The sequence below is a fragment of the Lynx canadensis genome, chromosome E1, assembly GCF_007474595.2.
Source record: "Lynx canadensis isolate LIC74 chromosome E1, mLynCan4.pri.v2, whole genome shotgun sequence".
Lineage (NCBI taxonomy): Eukaryota > Metazoa > Chordata > Mammalia > Carnivora > Felidae > Lynx > Lynx canadensis.
In genome coordinates, this window is record NC_044316.2 from 14,218,486 (window position 1) to 14,241,441 (window position 22,956).

The following is a 22,956-nucleotide window of genomic DNA, read 5'->3' on the forward strand; positions in this document are numbered from 1 at the left end:
TCTGATTCATTTATTTTATTTCTCAGGGAATAAAGTGATGCCCTGATGGCATGGACATCTCTGCTTTTGCTCTGAGATTTTATCTGGTTTCTCTACAATGGCTGCCTCTTCCACACACACCCCTCCAACCCCACCCCCCCAGTCAGCAACTGCCACAGGGAACTCTGTAGCCCAAACAGCAGCAGTCGCAAGATGCTCTCACTGCCCACTTCCTGTACACTAGGAGGTTTTGGTGGGCTGCTCAGGAACTGTGCCAGCCCTGTGTCTGACTGGTGACTGACTCATGAGAAAAGCAGCCTTATGTCTGAAAGATAAGAGCCAGCAAATCGCCTCCAGGTGGTGTTAGTTTGGAGGTGACTGACCATTCATTTCCTGTCTTTGGGAGGAGCCGGTGGGGAGGGAGTCCGTGAATAAGCGGTCTTGCCTGCATTTTTCTCCAGCTATTAGTGAAGCAGCCGAGCAAATAGTTGGTTCTCCCTCCCGAAATGGCTAGTGGACCCCAGTGCCTGCCGAATCCGTCCGTTGCTCTCAGGGTACCAGAGCTCTGTGTCATCTGTCCTGTGCCTCCCCGTCAGCGCTCTTCTCATCGTCTTGCCAGGAAGTTGGCTGTGCGCATCAGAGAAACTCTGCTTGTCTCAGTGCTGCCAGATTTTTCTGTGACCAGCCAAACCTAATCCCTCCCGGTACTAGTTTCCTCCAGATCTCTCCCTGACCTAGGAGTTGATCAGAAGTGATGGTTCTGAACCACTGTCCCTTGGCTGGGCGTAGAGGGTCCCGGCAGGTGGGCCTGCCTCTCCCCCATTCCCCTCCCCTCTCCCCCTCCTCCTGCCTCATTCCCATTTCCTGCAGGAGGATGCTTTGCCATCCTGGAGCCGTCAAGCACAGCTTTGCTTTGGCAGCACCGTCGTGCACACACTGGTGGGAGAGGGGACGTGTTTATCACTTTTCCTGGAGATTATCTGTTTAAGCACTTCTCTGACAGTTACAATAACAAGGGCAGTGTGTTGTGTTTCCCAGCAGAAGGACACTTGCTGTTGAAAGATGTATAGCACTAATTAGAAATACATAACATCCGGCCACATGGCAGCCTTCTCCCGGCCGCTCCATTTCCTGATTTCATACAACTTTGACGACAGTTGGTTTATGTTTTCCATGAATATGTTCTGAGAAAAATGAGAAAGTCTCCCTGTTACACAGGAGTGAGAAGACTATTTCTGCCTGAGCAGGTATTTGGGCACAGGAATAGTGGGAGCTGTGGTCTCCTGCCCGTCCAAGAGCATGTGGGAAGAAGGGGCAGAATCAAGTTCAGACCTCAGGTGACTTTCTTGGTAAGAAACATTTCTGTCTGACTTGCGTAGCCAAAACCATCCCCCTAAACCCTTGAGCAAGCCTGCTTTTGGAAAGAAGGGGAAAGGCTGTTTCACAGTGTTAATGAGTTCCTCAGCTCATGTCAGCCTCCTGCTACCTGACACTGAGCCAGAGGAACCCAGGCAAATACCAAGGCAAACAATGCTCTTTCCTTCCCCACCCCACATCATTTGTCGGTCTGGCCCAGCCCAACTCTGGGGATATGTGTGGGTATCTGTCAAGCCTCGGGCCAGTTCCCTAGCTCTAGCCCCAGATTGGTGGGCTCTGGGAATCTGGCTGCTGTTTTCCCTACTCAGTTGTATGAGAATCAGTACTTCTCAAGGAGTGGCATCTTAGGGCTTCTAGCCTGCAAAAGCCTAAGTAAAGCAAAGAGTATCTCCGAAGATGCCATAACACTCAATGTATTTCTCACTGGAAGCACTGGGTCTGCATTGCCATGGTTACTTAGGTAAATAGCAATTTTTTTTCCCCACCCAACTGAAAGATCCTAAGGTTGCAGGGACTGTGTTTTATTTGTGGCTGTGTTCTCCACAATACACAACACAGGGTAAAGCTCACCATAGATGCTCAGTGTGTGCTTGTGGTACCATGGAGCCGTGGAGGAGGACAGGCCTTCCAAAAAGTGCTCTCTGTGACGTGGCCAGAAGACTGACTGAGACCTAGGCATTCTGACCCCCATAGAGCTGTGATATCATCACCTGCCTGATCAGAGCAGAACAGCTTCCTGGTTTGTAACTCCCAGACCACTGCAGGAAGTACTGACAGGCCCTTTATGGAGAGGCGGGAAGAGGTAAAGGTTTAAGGTGCCATAAACATGGCTAAGAACAGAGCATTCATGAAGCTACCTTTTCAGCTGCTGCTCTGAGAGGTAGTTGAGCCCTTCTGCACTCACAGCAAAGACGCTCCCGTTGTTGCTACCCTGCATGGTCCCCAGACCTTATTGCAGGAGGCTTAAAAAGGGAGCCAACCTGGACTCCCCAGAGGCCACAAACGTCATTGTTTTTAAGCAGTTCGTTCTCCCCCTTTGAGCCCTAGTCCAAACTTTCGCTCGAGAAATAGCCTAGCCTGAAATTGCCATTTGTCATAAAAATAGAAATGGGCTTGGTGAAAGTAATCTCCCTTTGCCCATCTTAACCTTATCCGGGCTAATGAGAGTATCTTATTGTAGTCTTGGGCTTCTCAAGATGCCAGTCTCTTTGAGCTAAGACACCCCCTTTCATGCCTTTTAAGGACCTTCTGTGTGCAGGTAACTTCTGCCTAAGATGCCCAGTTGATAAGGGGACACTAATGTCAGCTACCAAGATGTGGCCTCCCCTTCTCCTGTTCTAGCTTCCTCTGTTCTGTACTTACTGCCCCAGTCTGGGCCGGCCTCGTTGCTAATTAGAGGCAGGCTGCTGGCAGTGCCTGGCAAGCGCTTAGGCTCAGCTGGGGCTGTACAGACAGTGCTGCTGCCCCTGGTTAGGGGTGGAGGGGAGAAGTTGGCAAGGTTTTTTTAGGATGGCTTGCACATCTTCCCCTTCCCTGATTTCTACACTCTCTCCCCTTGGTTGTTGGATGCTTGCATCTTGGTCTCTCTAGCAGAGGTTTGGGGTCTTACCAGAAGAATCAGAGTGGTGACCTATTCTAATCGCATGGACTCTTACCACTTCCTTACTGCCTGCCGCAGTTGGGTTGGAAAGTTAGAGGGTGACATTTGGGACCAGTGGGCATCTGGAGGGATGGCAGGAAAGCCACAATAGATGAATACTTTGCTACACTGATGCTATTCATATGTTGGGATCTTCTGAGCAGCAGCCTGTTCCTTCTCACTCCCAGGGTTCTCTAAAGTGGTTTGGGGCTGGCTTTGTATACTCCAATCATGTTTGCTCCTGTGGCTAGGGCGGTTTTGGAATAACTGTGGTTGTGTAGCATCTCCTGGAGTAAAGACTTCAATTAGGCCCCATTGACAAGACTAGTGTCAATGAGGAGAAAGTCAAGAGGGCTTTCCTCTGGCTACTGAGGTTAAAATGCAGGCAGGCACAGAGATCAAACATGTGGCTAATTATCCTTTTAACACTTGGAGATTCAGAGAGTTCTCATGTATTACAGAGGGAATTAACAGATTAGTTGCTGCCAGAGCAAGTGACCGGGCGCCCGATTTCATCTCGTGTGTGTATTCGGTGTCTCCTCCTCTGAGGCTGCAGGTTGGACTTTTGCCTTCTGTTTGTCTCCGATTCCTTTCACGTCTGGGTGATGTGGCTATCAGGGCAGTTCACTGACAAGCAAGAGGTACAGACAACGGTTTGAGAGTGTGTCTGTCGCCTCTGCCAAAGAATGGCTCTAGCCACCATGAAGGTGGCTCCTTTCACTGAGACCTGCAGCTAGAAGGAAGTTAACCAGGCTGAGAAAGTGAGGGGCAGAAGGTGCTGGTATCAGGAGCCAGATTTATTTTTTAGCCCTAGGGGAGAGAATTTGTGAAAGAAAAAAGAAAGTACTTCTGGCTGAGTGCGTATTATATGCCCATTTTCCTATGTAAAATGAACTCATTCAGTGAAAATAGGTTATTTGTAAGTGGAGGATTAACAGGAGGTAAGGATGGAACCAAAGTTGGTGATTCAAGAAGATAATTTAAATTTGTATTTTTCTTCTCTTAATTGATGTTTGTACTCCTACTATCTATACATTAGAGAGACTGAGTTAATTAAATATGACTTCTTGTTACTATAGCTTCACATTATTAGTAGGCTACTAAGTACAGTGACCTGCAGCTCTGGCTCAGACTGTCCACCCTGGGGCCCCTGGTCTTGGGGAAGTGATGCAGAATTTGCACAGGGGGTCCCTATAATAAGGTTATCAAGCGCTTACCCATACACCAGCCATCGCGGTAATGATTTTATTTAACCTTATAGCTATCCTTCGAGGGAGGAAATATTGCTGGCCCCAGTCTCAGATGAGGAAAGGGAGCTGAGTGACGTGACCGAGTATGTGCACCTAGTGAGGTAGGGAAGAGTAGCCCTTGGCCCCCAGGGCACTGATGGAGTGTCATTTGCCTCTCCTCAGACTGCTTCTCGGAGGAGTGTCGCTCTGTGATCCAGGAGCAAGCGGCAGCGCTGGGCCTGGCCATGTTTTCTCTCCTGGTGCGGCGCTGCACCTGCTTACTTAAGGAGTCTGCCAAAGGTAAGGAGATGAGGGGCCCCCTGACTGATGGCCTTTCCCCTGCCTGGGCCCTGTCCAGACAAGTTCAGGATGCTACACTGCCTTCCAGTGTCTCCTCCTTCTACTTGACATTCTTCCTCCTCCCAGTACCCCCCTTCCTTCTGCCCACCTAACTAGTCCTGCCTCCTTTTGCATTCTGTGTACCTCTGTGGCCCTCTGTCCTTGGGCAAACTATCCCCTCCCCCCTTTCTCTAGTAGTTAAGATTTTCACTGTACCTAAAAGCTGCTGCGGGTTCCTGCAGCTTTAGAAAACCAGCAAAGAGCGTTTCCTTTTTTGTTCATAATTGATGTTTTCGTTTCCCCCCTCTATCTCTATGTCCCTCTTTGTCTGGTACTGGTGATTGCTATAACCACTGTGGACCAGCCACCTTGTGAGACTCACTGAACCAGAGCAGGGGCTATTTTTAGCCCTTGCATTGAGCAGTGTCCCCATATCCATTAAGGCTGCCCTTAGAAATCTAAGCCTGATTGCTGAGCCGTATAAGGTAGGGCTGAAGGTTGCCCCTTTCTCTCAGCTCCTGGATCAGTATTGGTGTGTATTGAGGCCATGCTGTTGTCCCTCTGCCACTTCAACTTTGTGGGTGCCTCCAGACCCTGGAGCTGCTTTTTTTTGGAGGGAGGGTTGGGGTAACTTTTTATTTTGAAACAATCTCAAATATATAGAAAAGTTGCAAGGATAATACAAAGAATTCTTACATACGCTTCACACAGATTCCCCATTTGTTTACATTTTACCATAGTTGCCTTTTAAGTTCTCTCTCTTTCTGTACACATGCAGATATTTATGCTTATTATTATTTTTGTCCTGAACCATTTGATTGTAAGTTGTAGACATGTTAGCCCTTTACCCCCAAATACTTGACTAAATATTTCCAAATAACAAGGACATTCCCTTACATGACAGTGCAGTTATCAAAATCAGGAAGCCAACAATGATATAGTACTGTTGTTGAATCTACAGACCGTATTGAGTTTGTATCAGTGTCCTAAAAAAAAAAAAAAAAAAAAAAAAAAAAAGTCATTTTCTGGTATAGGACCCACTCCAGGATCACACATTGCAATTTAGATGTCGTGTCCGTTTTAGTTTCCTTCAATCTGGAATTGAATGGTTTCTTTAATGCTTTCTCAGTCTTCCTTTGTTTTTCATGACCTTGACATTTTTGAAGTGTGCAGGCCACTTTGTCGAATGTCCCACAGTTCGGGTTTGTCTGATATTTCCTCATGGTCAAGTTCAGGTTATGCCGTTTTGGCAGGATCCCTGGTGCCATGTCAGAGCTGTGCTGAAGGAAAGCTAAAAGGGGGGGGCTAGAGGCCAGAGTGGCGACTTCAGCCAGGCCACAGGTGGAGCAGAAACAGCTGTCTGCAGGGGCAGACCCAGTGCACTGGTTCTCTCTTTGTCCTGCTTTTCAGAATCCTCTTAGGTGCTGGCACTTGTCCTCCGCTTCTGGGCCCAGCTTTCCTGTGGACTTGGTCTCCCTTCCCTAAGAGCTTGCTGCCGTCCCAGCGCCCCAGGCCTCACTCGTGGGCCACAGCAGACCTAGGCCCAGTTCTCACCCTTTGCCTCTGCAGCTCAGCTGTCCTCTCCTGAGGACGAGGATGACCAAGATGACATCAAGGTGTCTTCCTTCGTCCCGGACCTGAAGGAACTGCTCCCCAGTGTGAAAGTCTGGTCAGACTGGATGCTCGGCTACCCAGACACCTGGAACCCTCCGCCCACGTCCCTGGACCTGCCCTCACAGTGAGTCAGCCCACTAGTTTTTCGGCACTGCTGACCTCGGCCCGCCTGTGCTCCCACGGCTCCCCTCCTGGTCCTCCGTGTGTCCTCCCACCCGCCACCTGCTTGTTCGTCTCATCCCTCCTCATCTGAACTTTACTCTTCCCCTTCCTTGAACACCTTCCTTGTCCCCTGATGTTTTAGGCTGTTTTCCCTTGTTCTCGGGCCCGTTCCTCCTCCTCAGTCTGCCCTCCTCTCTCACTCCGAAGTTGCTGTTTTGTTCTCTGTCTTTGCCGTTGCTCTCTCGCTCTCACTTCATGTTGTTCGTGCCCACCGTCTCTGTAGCGGCCTCTCGAGTCTGGCCGTGTGTCGGTGGCGTGAGGAGAGGCCTTATCTCTTCCTCTCTCTTCTAGTTTGTCTCCACGCATCCGTCGTGCTCTCGTCCTGCTGCTGCTTGTGCTGTCTTATGCATGCTGCTGCTCGGGCCTTCCTCTCACACGTTGTGATGTATGAGGAGGGTGACTGCACACACCTCTCTCTTTTGTTCACGTCACTTCCCATCTCCTTGTTTCTGGGTGTCAGTGTGCTGTCTGTCAGAGCATTTGTCTCTGTGAGGTGTGTCGGTCTGGGGAGTGTGTGTGTCTGCCTGGATGTGTCTGTGTGACTTTTTTCCTTCTTTTTAAAAGCTGTGGTAAAGCATATGTAACAAAATTTTTCATCTTAACCATTTTTAAGTATACGATTCAGTGCTATATTATATTTACATAGTTATGTAGCCATGCATGGCTGTTTCTTACGTCCGTATCTGTGTGTGGGTTCTATCTCTGTATGTGCCTCTTTGGCTCTGGTTGTCTGTGTCTGAGTGTGAGGGCCTTTGTCTGTCGAGGGGTCTGTCTAAGGGTCTTTGGTGTACCCGTCCATGTCTGTCCATGTATACGTGTCCATATGTTTCTCTGCGTTGAGTCCGTATCTGTGTCTGTGTCTCTCTGTTCTTGGGGGTGGGGGAGTGGTCTCTTTGCAGGGCTCGTGCATCTCCACGAAGGGGCTCTTTCAGTGTGTGTCTCTGTCCATCTCCATGTCTCTCTGTGTCTCTCTCTGATCGTAGGTCCGTGTCAGTGCATGTGTGCTGTAGTCCTGTCCATGTGTCTGTGTGTGTGACTGTGTCCTGTGGGAGTGTCTGTATGTGTTCCTGAATATCTGTGTTCAAGACTGCGTGTGTCTGCGTCTCTGCTTGTCCGTGACTGTGCTTCTGCGCGTAGGTCTGCATCTGTCTGTCGGAAAGCAAATCTCTGTATGAGGGTCTGCCTGTATCTACCTGCCTCTGCCTGCCTCGCCTGTGTCTCCCTACCTGCTTCACCTATTGCCTGCCCGTGTCTGCTTGTCTTGGCTTGTTCCTGCCTGCTTGCCTCTGTTTATCTGCCTCTGGGGTTTGTGTGTGTCTGTATCAGGGGTCAGCAAACTATGGCCCATGAGCTAAGAACGGTTTACATTTTTAAATGGCTGAAAAAAAATCAAAAGACTACTATTTCATGACTTGTGAAAATTATTAGAAAAGTCAAATCTCCGTGTCCATGAAGTTGTACTGGAACACAGCCATGCTTGTTTGTTTACACTTTGTCTGTGGGTGCTTTCACACTGCAGCAGTTGAGCTGAGGAGTCACAGCAGAGGCGTTATAGTCTGCAAAGCCTAAAATGTTTACTCTAGCTGTTTACAGAAAGTTTGCCGGCTCTTGGTGTATATCTATGTTCCCATGCGTCCCGTTCTTTTCTTGTGTTAGCGTCACTGCGTGTGCTCACGTTTGCACAGTAGTTTCTTAACGCGTGTGCATATTGATGCCCGTTTCTGGTCAGCTCTGTTGATTGTCCATCTCTCTCTCTCTCCACCTTTCTCTCTCTCTCTCTTCCTGTCTCTGCCTCTGCCTCTGCCTCTCTGTTTCTCTTTTCCTCTCTCTTTCTCTCGCCCCCCTGCCCCGTGCTGTCTTGTGGTCTCTGGCAGGTGCGGCATACTCAGAGCTCTGGGCGCTGCGCTGGGGGAGGGTGTGTGTTTGGGAGCGAGCGTCCTTAGCCAACACACCACCATTCTTCTCCACTGCTCTTCTCTGGGAGGGGCACACACTGGAGGGTAGAGTATGGAGACCTAGGCTGCTGCCGATGGCACTTCTGGGAATGGAGAGGGGCACTTCTCTGGGCTGGGTGCTGCCCACATGAGTCCCTCTAGACTCATGGGTGATCCACAGAGGGAAGGCTGCAGCAGAGGTTTCTGGCCAGTAGTTATTGACCTTTCTGTGTGGACTGTCTGCCTCTTTCCCGCCTTTTCTTCCTCAAATTTCTTCCCTGTTCCTCACATCAGGAAGCACCCCTGGACTGTCAGGCCCTCTCTCCCCAGTTCCCTTCCAGCTCTAGCTCTGTAACTGTGTGAGTGATGCTCACAACATCAGACAGTTCTCTGCATTCTCCTGTGAACCTTCCTAGGTTCCCAACATGTATCCCAGGCTGAGGCCTTCTGAGCCAGGGTTGAGACCTGAGTGGGGCAGCTGGGGCCACGCAAAGGAATGGACTGATCTGCTGACCAGGGGTAGCTGTTTCCCAGCAGTGTTCCCTAAAGAGTTAACATGTACAGCCTCAGACTTTTTAGGCTGTTAATCTATAATGCCGACTAGGCAATTTGCAGTTTTGGAAAGAAACTGACAAGGAAGGGCTCAGCTCTCCAAGTATCTGAAGCCACTGCTTCTGAGCATGCACAGGGGTCACAGAGTGCTCCTCCCTTCCTCTCGGGGGGTGGGGAGGCAGACCATCTGTCCCTGGAGCTTGGGCCTTCTCTGGGTCACCTCACCTCACAACCACAGGTCCCTTAGATATGGTCCACCCAGCCCCTGTTTATCCATATCCCAGCCATCAGTCCTGTTAACGCTCTTCTGTGACCCGTCTCCCTTTATCCCTCCTCCCTCTGTCACTCCCTTTGGCTTTTGTTTGGCTGAGGAAATAGAAAGCTCACACAGGAAGTGCTGGGCCTCATTTGCTTGAGGTGCCGAGTCTGTTTTCTCTTTGGATGCTGTAGCAAATGGCCCGTTGCCGGCATATGCAAGCTGCTGCCCATCTTTGGGCAAGGGCTCAATCTGCAGCTGGGCACGTGGTCCAAGCTACAGCCGTCCCCAGCTAGGCCTCACCTCTAAGGCCACAGAGAGGCAGAGGGGGTTGGGACACTTGAACAAATTTGCTTTTTCTTTTCAGACCGTTCTTCACAGGGAGAGCAGATTTGACCAAATAATAAATATTGAATCTGATTGCCTAGTAAACAAGTTCCTGGAGCAGTGGGCACCACTGATGAATCCAGTCTAGACTGGAGCAGCCAGTGTGGTAGAGAATGGAGTCCCCTTCTGCACTGTCTCTGCAACCAGGATTAGCAGCTGGTTGTCTCTGGAATGCAAGTTTAAGCATAAAGGAGGAGCTCTTGCTGTCCTGGGGCCTGGCCACAAGGCATGGTGGTTTGAGGGCTGGGGCCTCTGTTGGACAGCGCAGACCTGGCCTGCCCACCACTGAGGGTAGTCCCACCTCATAGCTGTCAGGTGCTGGAAAAGTGGAATGAGAATTTACTTCCCTCCTGTCCAGTTTCTCCTATAGCTGGCTAACACTCACTGAGTAAATACCATGGTGGAGAGATTGGCAAGGTATGGTGGTTCTCTTATGCTCACTGATCTTTCATACTCTGGAGCCTTTTCTTTTAAGGCCCTAGGGAATAACACACTCCAGATAGTTCTGCAGATGTCAGAACAGTAATCCCTGTGGCACTCTTAAGGTCCAGGTGCTGATCTTCATTTTGGAGGTTTTAGAAATGCACTCAAGAGACTAGGAAGGAAATGGGTTCTACCTGACATCTCTCCTTTGCATGTTTTCCTTGGTTTTTGCCTGTATTTGTTCTCTACAAAGACAGATCCATCCTTGATCCTAACATAAGGTGATCAGATAGCCTACATTTCAATTTGCCTCTCCTCCAGAAACCCTCACTCCCAAATTATCTCCCTGACCCACTTGAACCTTTAATTAATCTAGCTCCCTTTGTTCCCTCCCTCCCTTTTTATTGCCTTTCTTCCTTGTACAGTTAGAGAATCATTCCAAAGCTTTCTTCGGGGAATTCCAAAGCTCATCATAAGTCTCCTTGGTTCTCTCCTTTTTTGCCCATATTCCTCTTCTTTCCAGTCACATCTGCTTTCCCTAGGCAGTAGCCACCTAGCACGTATGGAACACCTCGGCTGGTGATGACACTGCAGAGTGATAAGGGCAGGATCTCAGGGCCACTTGTGCCTTCCCGCACAGTGGCATTAGTAGGTATGTGTGTTGGAGTCAGCATGTAAGTAGGTTGACTTCCCATTTGTACCTGTTAGGAGTTGTGATAGGATGGCTTTACATCCCAAGAGATTTTGGTGCAGAGGATTGTAGCAGAGTGTGGAAAGTTGCCTTGGGTTGCTGTAAAAGACAGTGTAGGGTGCTTTGGTCTGTTTAGAACAGACCACAGTGTTTGGAGGGACCATCTACTTGTGGGGTGTGGGGGAGGAGTGGGGAACGTGGTTTCTGCACTAGGCCTCTCGTTAGCAGGGAGAGGTAGCTGCTCCCCACTTTACCAAGTGAGCATGAAGTAAGCCATGACTGTCAGGTGATGGAGAGGAGCAGAGCAGCAGGCTTTCACGAGCCTAAGCATAGTGACCCCTCACATCCCAAGACCTTTGGCAAGCTAGGGCAGCGGGACAGCCTACCTCATTTCATAGTCTCTGCCGAAGCCAAATCTTCCCTCATCTTGATCTCTAGTTCTCAGTAAGTGAAAGAGTCAGGGGACTTTGAGAACATCCAAACCTAGCCCAGCTGTGGCAGTTGGTTTATTGCTTTCAGCTGGTACTTGAACCCAGGTCCTGGTCTTGGAGGCTTTCCCAGGTTTAATCCCCAGAGCTTTCTCTGCAGCTGTATGACACTGCGCTGACCCCGAATGAGGATAGGAAAATAGAACCAGTGCCAAGCCAGAGTCTCTTTTTCATTTGGAGTCTGGCTGTCTGCCCATGACCAGGGTTACATAATGGGAAACATAGCTGGGGCTCTGGAGAGCCCGCGTTTCACCAGGCTGCCCAGACCTTCGCATTCTGATGCTATATATCTTCCTAATTGTAGCTCCGATGCATTTATCACACTGTTGGATTGGAGTACTGTTAAAAAAAAAAAAAAAAACCTCCAGAAATTCCTGGACTTGCTACTTTCCATGCCTTGTCTTGTATAGTCTACAGAGCATGCTGGAAAAGGCTTGTAGGGAGCCCTGTGAGTGCTGTCACATAGGGAGACGTGGGGATGTGTAGGGAGTATGCAGTAAGCTGATTTCCTCAGGGAGCCTACATGTGTTGACCCTGTAGATGAGATAGACATTCTTGAGTTGAAAAACAGCTAGTTCACTCACCCTCACAGGGCAGGTCTGGAATAAGAACTAATCCCAAGTCTAATCGGCACCCCTTCAAGGACGCTTAATACGTCTTCCCAAAAGGGCATTTTAGGAGGTCACTAAGTAATGGTCCATCAGCACTTCCCTGAAGGAAGTGGTGGTGACTGTGGGAAGCCCCTTTGCTACCCTGGCTCCCCACCCAGTCTCCCTGGCTCCGGGTTGGGGCGTCAGCACTACAGCCTGGCACCAGGGGGTTCCTCTTCCTCCAAGTGCTGAGTGTGAGACACACGTGATCTCTCCCACGACAGGAGTCTCTGTCCCCTCCCAACTCCTCTCACAGGACTTGTGAGAGGAAGGGGTGTTGGCCTAAGGCTCCAGTCTGACCCCAACAGGGTACAGCAGCTGACCCCAGGGAGAGTACTTTCCAGCTCTGGGCTGAGGTTATTTGGGTCCAGTGTGTGCTAAACTAAGAAGACGTGTTGGAGTGGTTACAGCTAAAAATTTAAGAGAGGCAGGAACCGTGAGAATCCGCACCAGGGAGGCCACCGAGGGCTCCACTCATGCCGTGGAGATGCTGAGGTCCCCCGGGGGCTGCTCTTTCCCAAACACACAGTGCTGATGGGTTTAACACACCATAGTGATGCAACAGAGGCTATACGTGTTGAACGTAGCTTGGGAAAAGTGCAATCAAACAAGGCACTGACCTAGATAGAAGCTGAGGGAGGCACAGTAGAGGTACTTGAGAAATCCTGGAATGAGGTTACTGTGACCTGTCATTGGCCATAGGGCTCCAGCTGCACTGCTTAGAACATGAAGAAGTTTGTATTCTTGGAGTAGTGCAGGGTGACTGGGCTTCAGAATTCAATTTGCCCTATTGGGCAGACTTCATTTAAGTTGGACAGTCTCCCAGGGGCCCAAGTTGACTTGTTTGTATAAAGTAGAAAGGCAGAAGGGATTATCTTTTACTGAGTCTTATATTCTTTAGTGGTCACCTAATAAACAGCTGTTATTCTCGGAGGATGACATCTTGCTGCCCATGTCTTACCTGCTAAAACAGTGATCTCTGACAGCCTTGTCTCCTCTTCATACTGTGGTGGCATCGAAAATACACTCTAGTTCCTAATCTCAGAGAGCTGCATAGATTCCCACCACCCTCACCTCCACCTCATCCCTGAACCTGTTGAGCTACTTTAGCATTGATACCAGACAAGATCCTCAGCCCACTGAAAACAGAGTTGGCCTGACATCTCAGCTTAAGGGCTTCCTATGCTATTTAAGCCCAGGTACTATCCTTTTGACTCTGCCAGCCCTGTTGGATTCCTTCAGGTCCATTTCTGCTATTAGCTGCTCACTGCCTGCAGTTTTCTCCGGTTGGGTGGGAAGTCCTTGGGGCTACAATGGTCTCCTGTTGGCCATTGAACCCCCTGTGGAGAGTTGTGGGCTGGAACATAATGGTCCATAGGCAAACAGGTTTTTAAAGGTGCATATTGCATATCTTATGAGCATGTCTCCTGTTGTGGCCTTTTGTCTTTCCCCTTTGTCTCTGTAGCCCACAGGCTTTGTCTTTTTCAGCTTCCTTGTGTCTAGTTTCTGTGCCACCTTGGCTACATCTCCAGAGCTCCTCATCCCAGGAACCAAAAGACCCAACTTGTTTCCCATCTGTACCACAACTCTGATCTTCCATAGCTCTGAAACACAATGCAGGGCTTCTTCTCACTCAACTCTTTCCGGGTTTGTTCTGCAGCTGTGGAGTTTGAATGTTAGTGTTTAAACAAGCTGGTATTACACAGGAAATGGCCACCTCCACAGGCCCCTGCAGGCTTGTAACATGGGGTCATTGTACTTGATATTAATCACCAGTCAGCCTGTTCCCCCAGTAAAAATATGAAGGGGTGTGTGAGGGCTCCGTCCTCCTTAGACTTGCCAGAAGGATGGCCTGAGCCCTGGTTGGACCTTAGCACTCCACTCTCCAAACTCTCCTTCCCTTGGCCCCGCCCCGGATGGAACTTGCAAAAAAGTTCTTACCTGACCTCTTCCCTATAAAGCTGGCAGATCTGCCTTGCTTTCTGAGTTCTAGGAAGGAGATATATTGTGGTATAACTTGCTCACCTATCTCACACCTTAACCTTTCAGGTGTTGAATGACACCTTGTGTGCGAAAACTCCAAAAGCTCAAGAACACAGAAACCTATTAGTCTGTCTGACACCGGGCTTCTCAGTTCCTTGGACTGAAGCTGCTTTTCTAGGGCTGTATGCAGAAAACAACTTCAGCCTGAAGGGTTAATCTGATTCCCCAAGTCAATATCCCCCAAACAACCAGCCAAGAGTGTGTGTTGGTTCATTTCTGTGAAATGTGTTTCCCCAGTCACCTGGGCTGGCCTGGGCTGCATTGTATCGGCCAGCAGCTGCACTGCACTCAAACTGACAGCTACATTAAACCTTGGAATTCTGAGGCAATAAAAAGTAAATTAACTCTTATTTTTTTCCTTTCCTGGTGGAGTAAGTGAATGCATGTCTGTAGGGAAGTGAGTGAGCCTTGGTCCTGAGTACATACCTCTAACTAGCCACTGCTGGTCTGTCCCAAGCTAGGATCTGGTGTTCAGACTCCAGCCAGGGGTCTGCTTTCCTGGTGTGTGGTGTTTCTGTGGGGTTGGGCCAGTGGGTCACCCAGCAACTGCTGATCCTTGCTCACTAATCACATTACAGCTGCTTGAGAGGTTCCCTTGCCACCATTCTGAGAGCCATAAACGGACTTGTTGGACACAGTTTCATATTCTCTGGCTGCTTTGTGTCTGCTTGGTAAAGAATGCATCCTAACTTTCGTAGGATTTTGTGGGCTCTTGGAGCTTCCCCAAAATATGAGCTGGGACCAGAACAAGCCAGAGGCACTTGCCCAGGCTCATAGCATTCTAGAGGGTCTGTTCAGAACCAAAGGTTATTTGAGATTGTCTGAAAAACCTTTTGGAGAGTCATTTCCCCAGTGTTTCTAGAAGATTGGGAAAAAGCTTCTCGTAGCCACCGGAGTTTAACTTTGGGCTCCTCGGCCCAGGCTAACGTTGAACCCTTAGAACCCAAGGCATGAAGGTTGTGAGGCACTCCTAACTGGGGATAACGAGCTAGAGCAGGAAAAAGCCAAGCTTTTCTCCTTCTATTCATACAGGAAACCCTATGTTCACCCACAGAACTGACCTCTCAGCCTAGAGGCCTGGTTGAGGGTAAGCTGAGGTGATGATGCCCAGGTTCCAGGAATTACCTCATCCTTTTGCAAATATCTTAGCTTTTGAGCTCAGGCATCTCACCTAGTTTTTCTAAGTACCTCTCCCTTTTAGAACTAGTTTTCCTGCCACTCCCCTTCCCCTCCCTCTGTGGAGAGTCACCGGATGGTGCATGGGTGCCTAGTCAGTGTGTTCATGTCCATGGTGCTCAGTTGAGAGAGGAGATAACCAGTGATGAAATGTGAAGTGATCTCGGGCAATCCCACTGAGATACCAGAAGAAAGCAGCTACTCAGAATCAGAGTCCAAACACAAGACCAGTCTGAATGGATCGGGACAGAAATGACCTTTCATTGAAGCATTTTGTGTATTCCCTTGGTTCTGCTTAGTCTAGCGTGGCCCTTGGGCCCCTTTTTCGTTCTGAGTTGGGAACTCAGGACACTTCCTATGTCTCTTGGCACCAGCTGCTATCTTACAAACCAGCACTGGGGTAGGAACTCTCCTCCACTTCATTTTTGCAGTGAGCCTTAAGGTCTTGGCACAAGGTGGGTGGTAATGGGCAAAAGGCAGCTGTGGGCAGGGGTCCCTTGTGGTGGCCAGCAGTCTCTGGGAGGAGTCAGTTTTGGTTTATCTGAGCCTTAGGGGACAGGGGAGCATGGTAATGAGAACCACATGGTACCACATATTTCTTCGTCTTGGATCCAAGATGGTAGGGGTGGGAGGATGAGAGAGGGATGTGGGGCCTCCCACTGTGGCAGCCGTGGGTAATTTTCTTCTGCCTCTCCCTGACTGGGGATGCTGCTGCCCACACCTCCCTACCCCCCAACTATGTCCTGAAGCAGTCGGGTCCTTGACCTGCACAGCACCAACCAAGGCCCCCAAGCCAAGAATTCAGCTGGGAGACTTTTCACCTTCTTCCTTCTCACTGTCGTCTTTCCTGTTTATTTTCCAAATTGCTGCTCTGCAGCCGAGCAGTGCCTGTTGGCCAGAGCTCACGAGCGCTGTGGGATTGGACTCAGGCAGTGGGCTCAAGTGGCCAGCAGGGCACTGGGGGAGGAAGTGGGGAGCTGGAAGAGCCTCCCTGTGCGTCTCCCATGGGCAGCGCTAACCTCGGAGGCGGCCCTGAGCAGCCCTATCACATCCGGTGCTTGTCTCTGCAGCCGGGACCGGAGGATAAACTATCAGAGCTGTGGGGCAGTGCATCATTCCTCTTATTATTTTCTTCTCTGCAGATGGGGTCGTGGAGAGTTCAGTTCCTTTTAACCCTCCAAGTTCTGTTTATTCTACAGCTGGTAGCCTCAATGCCGCGTTTCCCATTACATCACAAAGGGGCTCAGGCAGATCTCTGCACAGAAACGTGTTGCAACTGTTTATTTTTTTCCATATTTAAACATTTCTGACAGCCAAACTCAGCTGAGCCAAAAGATGGAGCTTTGTGAATGAGTCTGGTTGTCGGTGTCTGTGCAGAGAGAAGGCTTTAGAAAACTCTCGTCCCTCCGGTGATTCTTCCCAAACATGTTCTTTTTCCTGGGCAAAGCCTGTGAAGCAAGTTACTTCTGCAGTACACGTGTGTTGATTATGTGCCGTTGTGTGATTAATGGGGCTGTGTTCCGCCTGGTTCCCAGGACACTCTTGAAAACAAGATGTTTCATTTCATTGCCTTTTCCTAGTGCAGTGATTACAGTAAATAAACCAGTGCAGGCTCCTTCCACCTGGAGCCAGTCAGGGAGTCCCCACACCCTACTCCACTTTCTTCCCCAGCATCACCTTCAGTGGCATGTCCCTTGCATGCCCTCTTTTCTGCCATCTCCCAAAGGCTCCTAGTCTCCAGGAGAAACAAATTGCTTAAGGCTGAGGCCCCTCCCTAGCAGATTTGGCTCATGCGCAGTAACTCCTCTGGGAAGATTCCAGGATGTAGCTCATTCGTAGTTCTCTTTGCTTCTCGCCTCTTGCCACCCCACCTCTTGACCCTAATTGTAAAGCCTTTCATTATAATTCTCCTATGCAACTCACTCCTTTTGAAGTACAACTTAGCATCCACAGGGTGTGAAAACTGGGACAGTCCCAGGCAAACCAGAATGGTTGGTCATCCTGTGTCTAACCTTCCACAAATGAGAGAAGGGGGTGGGGGGTTGTGGGATGGCCAAGACAGCACTGATACTGGTTCGTCTGCTGGGATGCATGGGAAGCTTTACTGTCCTGGGATGCTCTTGGCAGGCCAGGAATGAGGTTTTTGTTGGTGTGTGTGTGTGTGTGTGTGTGTGTGTGTGTGTGTGTGTGTGTGTGTATGTGTTTAATTCCAATATAATTAATATACAGTGTTAGATTAGTTTCAAGTATACAATATAGTGATTCAACAATTGTATACATTACTCAGCTCTCATCAAGATAAGTGTACTCTTAATCCCCTTCACCTATTTGTGTTTGTGTGTTTGTTTGTTTGTTTTCCTGCTTATATATAGGAAGAGATTTCTAAAGCATTATAAGTGGGGGGTGGAGAACTCACGTGACTCTTCCCATGGCGTGACTGGCCCCTCTGGCTGTATGGGAGGAGGGGAGATTGGCGTTCTGTTACTGTCTTGTGGCATATACTTGGCTGGACAGAAGTGGGGGAATTCTGGGAGCTGCCTCAGGCCCTGGGTGTCTAGTGTGTTTGAGTAAGTGTCTCAGGCACACTGTCTGGAAAGGTGACAGGACCTGCATTAGGCAACTGATTCTCTCAATTCTTTTTCCTCTCTGGTTAGGATTTAAAAACTCCCCCTAATCAATTTCAACTTTGCATAGATGGACACTTGCCCACCAGATTGCTGCCATGGATGCAATTTTGTGCCCTAGCTTTTTGGGTAAGATTTCCTGGCAGATGCCAGCCATAGACAGCATTTGCCACCAGTACCTCTGTTCTCAGCAGTGCTTAAAATACTTTAACTGGTCCCTCTTTAGAGCTGTTCTTCTTTTCTTACCTTATTTCTCACAGGGTTGCTATGGATGTGTGGTCGATGCTGGCTGATTTCTGTAACATATTGACTGCGGTGAATCAGTCTGAGGTGCCACTGTACAAGGACCCGGACGATGACCTCACCCTTCTTATCCTGGAAGAGGATCGGCTTCTCTCGGGCTTTGTCCCCTTGCTGGCTGCCCCTCAGGACCCCTGCTACGTGGAGAAAACCTCGGATAAGGTCAGCCCCAGGCCAAACATCCCTCCCCATTCACCCCTCCTCTTAATTCTCCAGACTTTTTTATTCTTGGGAAGTTTTCTGTGCAAACGGAACATGATTAAGTCATTGAGAAGGGTGTTAAGGGAAAATATCGACCTTTTAGCCGCTGACATCCAGCTCTGTGTCCTGAAAAAAAAAAGCCCTCTCGACTTCCTTTGGTGTGTGTGTGTGCTCGCTGGCATGTTGTATATACGATCATTTCCTCACTTGTTTAAATAGTGCAGCTTGTGTTGGCAGTGCTCTCACTCGGCTCCAAATGGTTTGCATCATGCTTAAAGCACCCTCCTTCCTCCCCCCTCTCCTCCTTCCCCCCAGCCACAAAACTCTGCACTAGGAAAACAGCCAGGGCTTTTTCCCTTCTCTAAGGAGGAGAGTGATAAATAGGTGACTAGAGAGAAGCAGACACCATGTGTTAACTTACAAAAAAAGCTTTTAGGAATATGAAGCGTTCCCCGCTGCCTGGTTTCTATTTTTCTTCCTCTAAAGACTGTGTTTTAACCTGAACTTTTTTCTGGTCTGTTTATAGAAAACAAAGCTCGTTGCCTGTTGCCCTGGTGGGGACTGTGGAACTCTTAGTCTCTGCTTAACAGTTGGGTCTTTGGCCAGGTGTGGAGAGTAGGGCAGTCTGCTCTGCTTCGCATTCCCACGTAGCAGTTGCCAGGCTGGGGGAGTAGCACCCGCACACCCTGGGAGCAGAGTCTCCTGTGCTGAGCCGGGGAACCCTGTGTCTGACCTCGTCACATCCCCTGGGGGAGAGGCCCTTGGGGAAGAGTCCTCAAACGGCTTTTTAGGTGGAAGCCTTCTGACCTAGATGAAGTATAGAGACATAGGTAAGCGTTTTCTCAGAAAATGTCAGACAGTAAAAACTAAATCCCAACCATAAACTGCGAATATGAGAGATATTGTATTGAATATAAAATATTGCTGTATTGAATATTTTAAATGTTTAAACATGTGCTTAGTAGAAAAGAGTGTATGTTCATTGTAAACAAGTAGAAAAAAAAAACAAATAAAAAGGGAAAAAGGAAAATTTATCTGCAGTCCTTTTACCCAGTGCTAACATCACTGTTAATTTTTGCTAATCATAATCATATTTAACTTCTAGTGTACACACATACACGACTTTTTTTGTACAAAGCTAGGGGTCATTATACATACTGTTTGTAATCTGATTTTTTCCCTTTTTTAAAAAATTTCTAATGTTTGTTTATTTTTGAGAGAGAGGGAGACAGAGTGCGAGTGGAAGAGGGACAGTGAGAGGGAGAGACACAGAATCGGAAGCAGACTCCAGGCCCGGAGCTGTCAGCACAGAGCCCGATGCAGGGCTTGAAATCACAAGCTGGGAGATCATGACCTGAGCCGAAGTCAGACGCTTAACCTACTGAGCCACCCAGGCGCCCCTGTAATCTGTTTTTTTTCACTCAATATTTTTTAATGTATTCTTACATGGAATCATTTTTGATGATCACTTAGTATTCCTTTATATGCCAAGATTTCTTTAGCCAGTCTTTGCTTTATTGAACCAAGGGACTATTCTCAATTTCTGCCTTACTGCAAACAGTGACGTGGTTCCTTATAGCAGAATTGTTGCATAGATTGCCTTTGGTTGAATATATTGACGAATCAAAAACCCATACTTTGGGTGTATTGGGTGACTGATAGGGATCTTGGGAATGTAGGAGCCTCTCTTTCTCAAGAAGAATACTCATTTTATGCTTTTCCAATGAAAAGTTGGAGTGAAATCCTGCTCTTCCGGTTTCAGAAGGGGGTGATGATGGGGAGTTGTAGTATGTGAGGCTGAGGACAGCTAACACAATGTTTACACTTTGTGGAAAATGGTAAGTTCGAAGAGAAACTGGGTAAGCATGGCTTGGGCAGTGGGATCCTAGTATTATTGTTCTGTGATCACAAGATGAGCTGGACTCTGGAGGGTACTTTTGGGAGTCAGCTCTTGGGTTAGCTGTTTTTGGTGCAGATCAAGGAAGGAGTCCTAACCAGCTGCAGCCGTACTGACCCTTATCTTCTCATCAACTCTCCCAGTGGTAATGTCAGTATATGATACAGCATATGATACATTGCAACATATGATAAGTATATGATCTGGCCCGAGAAGACTACAGAACTAGCAGTCCATGCTCTCAGCCTATAGTGGTGATTTACAGGCTACCCCAGGGCAGTTGCAGCTCATGGCAGCTCGAGACTAAGATAGTCTCCACCCCAAGGACTGTGAAATAGGTATGTCAGACATAACATCTCTAAATCCATACTCTCCCCTAAATCTGGTCTTTCTTTATTCTTCTCATTTTGGTAAATGGCAGCTTTGACTTTTGGGTAGCTTGTGTCAAAATTCTTGGGGTTATACTTGACTCCTTTTTCTCACACCTCCATACCTAGTTCATCAGCAGTTCATGTCTTCTTTACCTTCAAAATAAATGCAGATACAACTCTTTCTTACCACCACACTCTAGGTTAACTCGTTACAATGCCTTCTGACTAATTTCTCGAGTTCCTCCTTCCTCCTGCTCCCCAGTCTGTTTTCAGCACCACAATTGGAATGATCTTTTTAAAACATCAGTGAGATCATGTCACTTCTTTGTTTAAAACCTTCTGATGGCTGCTGCTCTCACTGAGAGTAAAAGCCAAAGCTTTAACAACATCTGCAACGCTCTGAATGATCTGAGACCAACTCCATCCCCCTTAACTCTGACTGCAGCTCCTACTGCTCTCCTCCTACCTGATACACTCTAGTCACATTGGTATCCTTGCTGTTCCTCACACAAGCCAAGCACTCATGTCTAAAGGTCTTTGCGCTTGCTTTCCTCTTAACGTGTAGCACTGTGTCTGCAGAGAGCTGTGTGGCTGTAAGGGTGACACTCCCTTCTAAATGTCACCTTGTTAGAGGGTCTTCCCTAGCTACTTTGTATAAGATGTTCCCTTCCTTTGTTTACTTTTCACTCCGCCTTATTCTCCATTGCAGGGAAAAATAACAACTCTTGGATATCTAGCATGTATTGGTCCCTGGAGTAGGTACTTGTATATAGTATTTCATGAAGTTCTCACAATAAGCCTGCCAAGTAGGTATTACCCCCTTTGATTTTTTTTTTTTTTTAATTTTTTTTCAACGTTTATTTATTTTTGGGACAGAGAGAGACAGAGCATGAATGGGGGAGGCACAGAGAGAGAGGGAGACACAGAATCAGAAGCAGGCTCCAGGCTCTGAGCCATCAGCCCAGAGCCTGACGCGGGGCTCGAACTCCCGGACCGCGAGATCGTGACCTGGCTGAAGTCGGACGCTCAACCGACTGCGCCACCCAGGCGCCCCCCCTTTGATTTTTTTAAAAGAGGTGACTGAGGCTCAAGAGAAGATTGAAAACTGATGATAAACTCATACGAGGCATCTCCATGGCTGACCTAGAATATTAGTATATGGATGTGTCATCAGAGAGAATCTGTAGGAACTTTGACCATTTAGAAACGCTAAAAGATAGAGATTTTCTCCAGCTTCTAGTGGTCAATACTAAGAAACATAAAACATCTCAAGGACTTGTCAGTAGCAGCAACATGTGCAATTTCATTGCTGGTCCAGATTGGTCATGTGTTCGGCTCCTCCTTGATGCCCATTCACCAGATACTTACTGAACATGTCTGTATTATACTGTCTTGCACACACAACAAGAAAGATCCAGACTTGTAAGGCAAACGTCCTAGTTTGGGAGGCAGTTTGTGGCGTGTACGAAGACGTGAGAAGCAACATAAGTTAATTTGAACCTTGTAATTAAGGAGGAACTCTTGAAATTTTGTTGAGCTGGTAGCATTCCAGTGAAGGCAGTGCTTCAGGAGCGCTGACTTAGCATTAACATATTATATTTCCTAAGCATGTCATATGGAACTCTAGTTTTATAGGTTCTTAGTTGTTAGGTAAAAGAAAAAGAGTTTCATAATCATTTAAGTTATGGTAAAGCAATGTTAAAATCCAATACTGCAAGACTTATTGAAGCTTTTACTATAGTGTACACTGTGAGAATAGCCTTCACAGTCTTTCCCAAACTTTCTTCACCCTTAATCTTTTTTGATTTATTGAATATCTTGCAGGATATATTCAGTATTCAGCCATTAAAAAAAAAAAAAAAAAGGTAAAAAAACCTGGGTGTGGGATGAGCAAGAGGTTAGAAGACAGTTGCTATTGGGATTATCCAGAAGTAAAATAAAGAGTACAGATGAGGGTAAAAGCAGTAGAGTAGAGCTGGTTACATTTTGAGAGAAACATCATAGACGTTGAAACCAACTAGAGCCAACCGGGGCAAAGAAAGTGATCTTAGATCACTTGTGTGGCTGCTAGGTGCCTAAATTCAGAAGGTTAAGTAATTTATTTACCCAAGGTCGTGGAGCTAGTAAAGTAGTGGAAGATTAGAGCCCTTCCTTTTCTGTTGGACTTTAAAACTTCATGTTCTGGGGTGCCTGGCTGGCTCAGTCGGAGTATGCAACTCTTGATCTCAGGGTCGTGAGTTCGAATCCCATGCTGGGCATAGTGTTTACTTAACAAAAATAAATTTAAAGAGGTGCCTGGGTAGCTCAGTAAGTTAAGCATCCAACTCTTGATTTCAGCTCAGGTCATGATCTCATGGTTCGTGAGTTTGGGCTCTGCACTGACAGTGTCTTCTGACTGACACTGACCGCCCTCCCTCTCAAAATAAGTAAATAAACTTAAAAAAAAAAAAGGAATTGGGGCGCCTGGGTGGCGCAGTCGGTTAAGCGTCCGACTTCAGCCAGGTCACGATCTCGCGGTCCGTGAGTTCGAGCCCCGCGTCGGGCTCTGGGCTGATGGCTCAGAG

At 48.0% G+C, this 22,956-nt stretch overlaps 1 protein-coding gene across 2 annotated transcripts in view; it reads left to right on the forward strand.

Annotated features, from left to right (window-relative positions):
* The window catches only part of SMG6 (SMG6 nonsense mediated mRNA decay factor), a 230,319-nt gene that overhangs the window by 98,429 nt on the left and 108,934 nt on the right, over positions 1-22,956 (forward strand). For both annotated transcript variants that reach the window (XM_030296755.2, XM_030296756.2), the window contains exons 11-13: positions 4,408-4,524; positions 6,133-6,301; positions 17,884-18,085. In XM_030296755.2, the coding sequence (XP_030152615.1) occupies positions 4,408-4,524; positions 6,133-6,301; positions 17,884-18,085 (488 nt within the window). The remainder of the gene's footprint in view (positions 1-4,407; positions 4,525-6,132; positions 6,302-17,883; positions 18,086-22,956) is intronic.